Genomic DNA, 9,835 nt, shown 5'->3' with positions numbered 1-9,835 from the left:
CCTCTATTGTTGCTGGCTGGGCTCATTCCTGTTGTAGGGAACAATGTTAACATGGACATGTGGTGGCGCTAGATTGTCAACATTAAAACGAAACAAAAAAATGTGTGCGCGATCGAAAGTAGAATCGGTACCAAACCCGAACACTGTACAGTACATTCTAGCAAAATGCATACAAACTAATTTATATGAATAACTAACCAGGTAAATATAAAACATAAAACCTTATCCTCGTTTGTGTTTGTTGTTGGTCTTCCTACGAGAACCACCGAAAGAGCAGTCCTTGCCATTCTACTCTAGGCTAGGCGTAAACTTCCTATTTTAGTTAGGGCTCTACACTAGAGGCATTCAGGGATAGGCCTACCTACCTCCCTAGCATCTGACCAAAAATAAAGCCAACCCTCTCTATTTTTTCTTTATATTCTCTAGGCCTACTAGCTTGTAGTAGTAGGGAAGCAGGACCTTCTTCTGAATCAAACTCAACCAGAATTCACCACAAATTAAGCACTAAAAATCACGTATTTTTATATGTTCTATTGTGTGCAATATAAATGTTTCTATATATTTAAGGGGCAGCTGACTCTTTTGAGTTACAGTAATTAATTTGCTTTAGATGTCCCTGATCATCGTGTTGTTTCTCGTTGTCTTGCTTTTCTTTTGTGTTCTTGGTCAAATAAATAAATGAAAAAGATGAAATGAAAATGAAATTTTTTTAGTTCTGATTTGATTAGCAGGTAACTCAGTAGCCACTAATTTCTTTTCTCTGTAAATACCAACAACAATTGTAACATAATTGACTGAAATTATCTTAACTTGAGGAGAATTTCTGGAATGGCAACAATTCATAAATATCAATTACCATTTCCTCTTTCAGAAGATGTTCCACAGCAGCACACAACGAAAATTCTGGACTTTCCATTCAGAAGAACAGCTTCTTATTCTCCGCAAGGATGGAAATCAAGACTTCATCACAAAGCACGAGCATAGATGCAAGGTCCTTTTCTTATGCATTTCCTTCTTTCGTTTTCACCTTTTTTTGAGTGACAATGAGCAGGGGTCCCAAGTTTGAAGAAGTCATTTCCGGGAGATCTGTTTAAACAAGCTTTCTTACCTTAGCACATCTAATTTAGTTTGCTGATGGTGATACCTATCGACACTGACTTCCGTGAGATAAATGATGATAAAGGGCTAATACAGTTGTAAACACTTTGCAGATTTAGTGGGTTTGCGAGAGATGGGTTATTTTTTGGCAGATTCTTGACCATGTGTACGAGGCCGTCCCGATTTCCGGGAAACTCACGCGACTTGCCGGAGACTTGGGACCCCTACAATGAGCCTTTCTGGCATGTCAGTCAGACATGACATAACTAACCAGTCAAAACATGGGCAGGAAACCATGCTTGGTTCACATACATATGTGTGTCTTTCCTACAAACACATGTTATACTGTCGTTTTGTGGGTATTTAGCAATAGTAACCAGGAGGTAGTGCTTACAGCAAAGGAAGGTCCATTGCAAATTTGTTTCATGCCATGATACTTTTACACTGGCCTTGAGTTTGGTAGATTTTAACAATTATGAAAGACCGCCCTCAAGCTACCAGAAAACTACAACCAGAGCGGTGATGGTTCCAGGTAGTTATTAACATGAGACTCGGCAAGTCAAACAGGTGGTTTGAATTGAGTGGGGGAGGGGGGCCACCTGGGTCTTCCAGCCGGGGTTCCCTGGTAAAAGCCTTTGTGTGGTCAAGTGTGTGTGTCTCCAGTGTTGCAGAAAATTTAGGTTTAGAAGGATAAAAAATTGCAACAACAATAACTAACTTGTTAGATTAACCATGGGGAGAAATTTGCCCTCCCGACCCCTATGGGTACTTCTCAAAGTATAAGCAAAATGCAATTGGCTTTAGGGTGGCAAATTAATTTATTTTTTCTTCACGGATTTACAGAAGGTATAAAAATTACATAAATTGCAAAATGTAGAAAATATATCAAAATAGTACTTTTAGACTAACATGAGATTTATTTCTTTTCAAATAAGATTTATCAGGCATTTAACATTGAAAATTGATTTGTATTATCACATCATTTTATTACAGTATTATTTGTATTTTAAATAATTATTTACAGACACACCAATTCTTTTCTGATTTCAGAGTGAAGATCCTTTTTCTTACTTTTTAACAGAGGCAGAGGAACGTCTAATTTGTCGACATTATGAACACTTATTACGAGATTTATGTCGTAATTTTGAACCACCAATGCCAAGTGCTGTAATGGTAACATAATTTACATTATAATAAATACAATTTTTGCATTTTTTTTTTTTTTTGACCATTGGAGACAAGCTTTAAATATTTATTTATTTAAAGCCAGGATTTGGAGGAAAAAAATGTTCATATGTTGTACAATATGGAAAAAGAGGCATAACCACCCTTTTTTCCACCTTTTCCCCCAGTTTTTAAATATTCAAAAATCTATATCTCATTAACCACTCCGAAGATTTTTAGTAAATAATGGGTTTTGTGTCTTAAAAGTTTACAACAGAGCCTGGCTTTCAGGATGTGATAATTGGGGTGGGAGGTGAGGGGTGGAATAGTTATGATGAATTTGTTTTATCCACATGGAAAGAACATGGTTATCTCTTTTCGCTAAAGTAAACAAACAGAAATGTATTTATCCATTTTTCTAAATTTTTTAGATGGCATGATGTAGAATAAAAAAGACATTTGATCATAATTTGATGAATTGGTCTTGTAAATTTTTAAAATTGTATATACAATTTTTAAGGTTTATTATGCAAAAAGATGATAACAGCTATATATGTTTTACTCTTATTATTCAAGTTTAAATGGATTAATTGTGTATGATACAGTAGTTATAAGGCTTTTATTATTGTTTTATAGGCAACAGCTTGTGCATATTTGAAGAGATTCTATCTACAAAACTCGGTGATGGATCATCATCCAAAGTATATAATGTGAGACTGGATTATTGATTGTCTTTTTCTGGGATTTATATATTACTTATATAACAGCAGAAAATATGTATTGCATTCAAATTGGTGGTTTAAATCAGTTTCCAAACATCTGTAACAAGACCAGTTTAGAAAAAAAAAGATGATTATAAACCAGTTTATTTCTTAAAACGTTTTAAAAAGAAGTGGGCTTATTTATATAGGTAACCCCAAAGACAAGATCAGTGGCCACAACATTTTGATTGTCATACTACTATGGAGTACTAAAGAAGAACCAATAAATATAATAGACCTTTTCTTTGTGTCAATCAAACTGGACAACTGACCAATCAAAACAGTGCCAGGGTGGGGGGTTGCCTAACAAGTGCTCATGTTTGCATATGTTTTTATGCTGTCGGTTTTTAGGGCCTTAGCAACGATATCCAAGGGGTGGGGTTTAGCAGAAAGGTCTATTATTGTTTGGTATCCCCAATACCTGATGCATTCTTCTATTAATTTTCTATAATTCTGTTTATTTTAAATTTTTGTATTATTCAGGCTGACATGTTTATATCTTGGCTGCAAAGTAGAGGAATTCAACGTATCTATTGTACAGTTCTGTGCCAATGTACAGGATGACCCGGAGAGGGCCGCAGAGGTCATCCTCACTCTCGAGCTACTTGTTATGCAGTCTCTCAACTTCCATCTCACAGTTCATAACCCTTACCGACCCCTGGAGGGTTTTATTATTGACCTCAAGGTAAGATTTAAAGGTAAATTTTACATATTAGCTCAAACTGTAGTAAGTGTTGATGGTTGCTTACACCGATTTAGTATCAGGAACTATAAATACACATCTTACAATTATTGTTTTTCTAATTTTTTAAATATATTCAGGGGAGATATTTTAGGCTTATGTGTTATATCTATTAGTGGCATAAATTTAAAATTAAAAAAATGGGCCAGATAATAATACATATTTGTTTAGCTTTTCTGCTCTCCCCCAATTTTTACCCGCTTAATCTGATTTCAAAATAAAATTAAATATTTAAAAGAAAAATAAAAATGCTCAAGAAATGTTTATTAGAATGCTATTCAAAATATTAGGCATTTTAAAATAATGAATGACAGTAACATGATATTACTTGTAACACAGATAAAGAAAATTTTAAACAATAATAAATGTTAATAAATGGAGTTCAATTGAATTTTTTTTGTATTTGAGAGCTTGTAAACATCTTGTGTCTTTTCCTTTCTTGTTTGACTTACCGTTCATCATTGGTTTGTATTGGAATTTTAAAAATGTAGTCACAAAACAAGTGGGTTGGCAGATTTTTTCCGATGGCTCCCACTCCCCCACCCATCAAATCCACCCCTGTCTAATGTGTGTGAACTGCTGACATGCCAGTTGATCCATGAAGTGAATTACTTGATGTTAGGTTTCACCTTCTTAATCCCTTTTATTTATTTTTCAGACACGTTATACTTCTTTGCGTAATCCTGATCAACTCCGACAAGGAGCTGATGAATTTCTCCATCGCTGCATTGCTACAGATGCTTGCCTTCTCTTCACACCATCCCAGGTATCAAACTTAAGCGAAACAATAAAATTCCAAAAGTATAATAGACTATATTTAGAAATTAGTATGAGAAATAGTTTTTGCCAAATAACAGGTGAATGATAATACCATAAAATAAAGTGTCTTTAAATTAGTAGAACTTAATTGTGTATAATATTGTGTATATTCTTTCCAGTATGTATTTATATCAAATTTCTTTACATATTTGGCTTAAAAAAAGTATTTTAATTATTACTGAGCATTCACTAATATTTTTATTCATGCAGATATCACTGGCAGCCTTGGTAACTAGCGCTTCAAAATCTGGTATCAACATAGACAGGTTGGTAATTCCGACAGGGTTTCTATTTCTGTGAGCAGATACATTGTTACCTGTTAGCAGTTGTAAATCTAATGTCGCTCTTCTGTAGAGGGCGCACTTCATTAGTTTATTCATTCTTTTACTGTCTTTCAGTTATGTTACTGATGTTCTACTTGGACCTGAAAATAGAACTGGTTTAAGAGACACTGTTAATACTATTAAAAGTAAGTAACAATTGTCATTAACTACAAATAACTTTAATTTAGTATTAAAGAAATGGGGGTTTTTTTTAGACATATTTTGTATTGGCAGTGTTCTTGTCTTCGAAGTTCTAGAGGGTTTGAGTGAAATCATGTAGTACTCTAGGATTTTATCTAAAATCAACTTTGTTCCTCACACCTCAAGCCAGGAAATAGTTCCAGCTATGCCCTTCTAGCCAGGCTTTTTGTTTTGCCCTCTCACAATTCGCTTGTACGTTGCGATGTAGAAAATTATGCTAAACCTATTGCTGAAGGCGCGCTTTTGCTGATTTAATCAAATTTTACAGCGTTTTAATGACCTGGAAGCTGACGATCAATTTGCAGGCTAGGAATAACAATGGCAGAGCATTCCGGATTTAAACTGGTTGATGAACACGATAAGTGTTAGTGGGTTCAGCAGCCAGTGATAATATGAAAAAAAACAAATGAAGTATGACATCCGAATATTTGACGAGTATCTTGAGGCCACAAACTTTAACTTACCGAGTGTAAATGAGTTATGCACAAATGCACACCTCGATGAAGCGCTAGTGATTCCAGCCTAGGCCTACTATACCGGGAATCTATGTAGTGGTATATAAAGTAAATATTTACTGGGATTTTAATTGGGTCATATTTCAAATTACACCCTTTGGTGATCTGGAGGCTGTACTATTTCTCTCAACTTCGTCTCAGGACATAGGGCCCGTTCGAGCGAAAAAATATCCATGCGATTTACCAGTTAATTCACCGGTACACACTTTCTAAACCCGCTCGGACACTAGTCTAATTACCTTACTATCTTGATTATCCGCGACAATTTTGACCACCAAATTGCTGGGTAGAATACCGTGTATAGAATGACTATGGAGCCGGAGGCGATGATAAATCAACCTTAATTGTAGGGTGACCAGTGATGCAAATCAAATTATGCCAAGGCTGATGGGAAATTATGCTAAATTATGCCAAATGTTAAATTTTCAAATAAGGGCCCCCTCCAAATGTTCAATTTTGAATAAGCGCCCTCAAATGTTTAATTTCGAATAAGCTCCCCCTGCATAATGTCCAATTTCGAATAAGCGCCCCACCAATGTTCAATTTCGAATAAGCGCCCCCCTGGATAAGCCCCCAAATATTCAATTTCGAATAAGCCCCTTTTCAAAAATGCAAACTAAACCATTTTTAATACTATTTTTTCTTCAGAGATATTTAATTAATTGTTATAACCCGGATCTGTGTGCTTTGGTGGCATACTGTGTAGGCTATTTACAATGAAGAGTGATTTATTTAGTATTGGAATTGTATACACAAACACTTAAAATATACATCCTCAAATAACTACCCCTCAAAAACCTTCCTGAAATAAAGGATGGTATGGGAGGTAAGTAGACAGCAATGACAAAAGCGACAAACTTTAAATAGAAGAGGCAGTAATGAATTAAAGATTAGCAAAACAAAAGACATTTTTTTTTTTTGGAGCTGATATATATGGAACATGTACGGTTTGCATTGTAGTGAAACACAGATAGGCATTACAGTATCATAATTTGAGATCATGAAAAGTAAAATATTGTTCTTTGTATTTAGCACTTTTAGTCTTTGTGATATTTGAACCATATAAAGTTTTATTGCAGATTGCCACAGTTATAGAATAATAAAATAATAAAATTTAAACACAGTATTGACTAAAACTTTTATAATAAGTCAACGTTTAGTGTGATAGGCCGGTAGGCCTACTTAACTTTTTGTTTTTGACATTGTTCTATTCATAGCTTTGAACAACCAAAAATGTGAAACCTACAAATGCAATATGCGCCTTAAAGATAGAGTTTATAAACACGGGTGGAAGGGGGGGGGGGCGGTGTGTCAAATTTTTTTCATAAAAACTCCAAAAAGAAAGGAGGTCCTTCCTTTTGAAAATTTTGATTCCTAGATAGCTGGAAATGAGCTTTCCCGACTTCTGAGGTGTCTTTTAATGACTTTTAAGTTCTTCAAAATTCAAGGTTTTCCCCTCTTGAAAGCGGTCAGTTAAACCAAACTTTCTCACTCTTATTACTGTAAATAGGCCTATTTATGTTTGTATATACATAAAAAATTTATTTGCATACGTATTCTTCTTTTCATGAACATGATGAACCCCAAAGAAAAAAAGAAGGGTCCTCCGACGGGAAAATTTTGAAAAATTCGATCCCTAGATGGCAGGAGATTAGCTCCCGACTTCTGAGCTGTCTTTTAAAGACTTTAAATTCTTGAAATTTTAAGGATTTCGCCTCCAGCGAGGACAGGACTGGACAGGATTGAGCATGTAGCGTCTCTACTGTTTGTATTTAAACCGCAATATTGAATTTGTATAATCTTTTATATTTCACTTGTAAACCTTACTCTATACTATATCCAGCATAAGGTCAACTAAGGACAGCAACCTGTTTTCTTATGATACTAGAACTTAGATGACAAATAAGTCAGGAATGTACCATGGCTAACTTATCCCACTTTTATTAACTAAAACAATCTATAAAAACACTTGGCTATTGATGAAATCAAAGAAGATAAAATATTGCAAAATACAGTTGAGGTAGTAATCCGACTGAGAACAATGTGAGAAGTGTATAGCAATAGGAATACTGATCTAAGTTCCTGGTACCATAAGGAGAGTAAGGTTTACAAATGAAATATAAAAGATTATACAAATTCAATATTGCAGTTTAAATACAAACAATAGAGACGCTACAAGTACCTAGCCAAAACCATTTTCAATGTGTGGTAAAAAAAATAAATAAATAAAACCACAGAAAGTCAGCTGCAGTGTGCACAGCATAGGATTTATTGGATACTCAATCAGTGGACGAATTCATTTTTATGATGTGGTATCCACGGTTATTGACGGCTGGTTTAGTTCAGATTAAAGTTTTTTTTTTCTTCTGAGGTCAAAATTATGCTAAATTTTTCTAAAATTATGCCAGCACATATGCTAGATGCTAAATGGGTCTAAATTATGCCAAAAAGCATAATTATGCTAGGTCTGGTCATGAAGCTTAATTGTTTTTCCAAAAGTTTTGTCCACAGCCCAGCGTGAAATTCAATAGGTTACGGCCCAGGCATGGTTGCAGCTCTTCTTCGCCTCCTCACACATGCACGACGAAATCTAAATTTTAGTAGCATAGCTATGGGATTGATTTGTAGATTTACCATTATTCGGAGAAATAAACTTGAATAAACTAGCCTACGTACAGATTTTAAAGCAGCATTATAAGTGTTTGAGCTACATTATCGTTCCACCGTGCCGCGCTGTGTGTACGTGGGCCGGTTATAGTAGCAAGTAAACAAAATGGGATAATTTGAAATATACTTCCAGAGTAGTTTCGTTACACGCAATTACCGTGAGCTAAAGCTTGCTCGAACGGTCGACCACCCGCTGAGTGCTCTGCGCGATTACCCGGTGAAATAAACGGAATACGGTTGGCGTTTTTTGCTCGAACGGGCCCATAGTATAGCCTCCAAATTACCTCGGGCTATAATTTGAACCATGACCCTCAACCTAGTAAATATTTGTATATTACTTGATGTTAAAGAATATATGTAGTTGGTAGTGTTTTTAAGAAATTTTTTTCAATTTTATAGGGATGAAGTGTCTTGTGAAGAATATAGAACCTTTAAATCCAGAAATAATTAAAAAACTGGAAAGGAAATTGGAAAAGTGCAGAAACCAAGAGCTAAATCCAGATAGTGAAATGTAAGTGTATTCAACTGTCCATTAAACACGTTTTTTAGCTTCATGTTCTAGGACGTCCAAAAATGTATTATGATATTATACCTGGAGAAAAACAGGTGTCCTATGAGAACATGTGTCCTTTGGGAAAATCTAAGCTCAGTTGGTATATTAATGGTAGTCAAAAGGCCTTGGGTTCGAATCTCCAATGGGGATAACGCAGGTACGCAATAAGTTTCAACAGCCAGTTTGAAAATTCAAAAATCAGTGTTTTTGCACATTAAAATTGAAGTTTCAGTTCCTGATGCAACACGATTACTTAAATATACGAAGTACTGTACAACAAATTCAAATATTTCATTGTATTCGTTAAGTTTATTAACTGAACACAGGAAATCTTCAACAGCTAATAGTACTTGATTTTTAACACTTGTATTTTCATTATGCAAGATATTTGTTACTTATTACTATTTTTAATTCTTTTTTAGATATAAACAGAAATTACAAGCTATGCTTGATGACGAAGAAGAAGCAGTATCTATGAAAAGAGACAGAGAAGCCAAGGTTTGTACTGTTCAATTACAGTCACGCTGCCCTCAATGTCTACCGCCCTCTACATAGGCTACGGTCACACTAGCGTCTCAAGCCTGGCTTGACTCAACGCGGGTGAGATTTCGAGCCATGCTCGAAATTCTGGGTCGGTCACACTAGTTGGATTGACCTCCAAATTATGAAAGTCGAAACAGCAGAGCCGTAAAGAGGGAGTTTGGCCAACTCTGTTTCATGTGTTGCGCGTGTGATTGGGTGGATCGCAATCAAAGATTTTACACCAGACGTGCCCAAACCACTCTTCTTCAACTGATCTTTTATCAGCTTATATTGGGCTCGCAATGCCTTCACTTTTGTTTGAATTTGGGCCGTCGTTCTTCTCATGTCTGAGACTGGCTAATCTGTCAGCAAGCACGCCAAAAATTCCTGTTTTGTTGTTTGTTTTTTTTTTATTTTCTATCCGGTCTCTCAGCTCGGGTTGGCCCCACAAATCTACCAGGTCAGCAGTT

The 9,835-nt window shown here is 35.4% G+C and overlaps 1 protein-coding gene across 2 annotated transcripts; it reads left to right on the top strand.

The window, feature by feature from the left end:
* Positions 1 to 63: 63 nt before the first annotated feature.
* Positions 64 to 9,409, top strand: LOC117109262 (cyclin-H-like). Of its 2 annotated transcripts, none has more exons than XM_033251532.1 (10): positions 64 to 201; positions 872 to 991; positions 2,149 to 2,271; positions 2,899 to 2,972; positions 3,507 to 3,708; positions 4,424 to 4,531; positions 4,795 to 4,850; positions 4,983 to 5,053; positions 8,690 to 8,801; positions 9,266 to 9,409. In XM_033251532.1, the coding sequence occupies exons 2-10, from the start codon at positions 875 to 877 to the stop codon at positions 9,396 to 9,398; spliced, it is 996 nt and encodes a 331-aa protein (XP_033107423.1). In that variant the 5' UTR covers positions 64 to 201; positions 872 to 874; the 3' UTR covers positions 9,399 to 9,409. The 2 variants fall into 2 exon arrangements, with proteins under 2 accessions (XP_033107423.1, XP_033107424.1); XM_033251533.1 differs by having other exon boundaries at positions 109 to 201; positions 875 to 991.
* Positions 9,410 to 9,835: the final 426 nt, after the last annotated feature.

The sequence above is a fragment of the Anneissia japonica genome, unplaced genomic scaffold (assembly GCF_011630105.1).
Source record: "Anneissia japonica isolate Jap-2015-1 unplaced genomic scaffold, ASM1163010v1 scaffold288033_len957474_cov176, whole genome shotgun sequence".
In the NCBI taxonomy this organism is placed as follows: domain Eukaryota; kingdom Metazoa; phylum Echinodermata; class Crinoidea; order Comatulida; family Comatulidae; genus Anneissia; species Anneissia japonica.
This window is presented reverse-complemented; position numbering and strand designations above follow the sequence as displayed.

What these genes read in the sequence shown, in the direction of transcription:
- LOC117109262 (XM_033251532.1), top strand. Translation starts at nt 875, where the DNA reads ATGTTCCACAGCAGCACACAACGAAAATTCTGGACTTTCCATTCAGAA. An exon ending in TCTGGTATCAACATAGACAG is followed by an intron (nt 4,851 to 4,982) that starts GTTGGTAATTCC and finishes ACTGTCTTTCAG; the next exon opens with TTATGTTACTGATGTTCTAC. An exon ending in CACTGTTAATACTATTAAAA is followed by an intron (nt 5,054 to 8,689) that starts GTAAGTAACAAT and finishes TCAATTTTATAG; the next exon opens with GGATGAAGTGTCTTGTGAAG.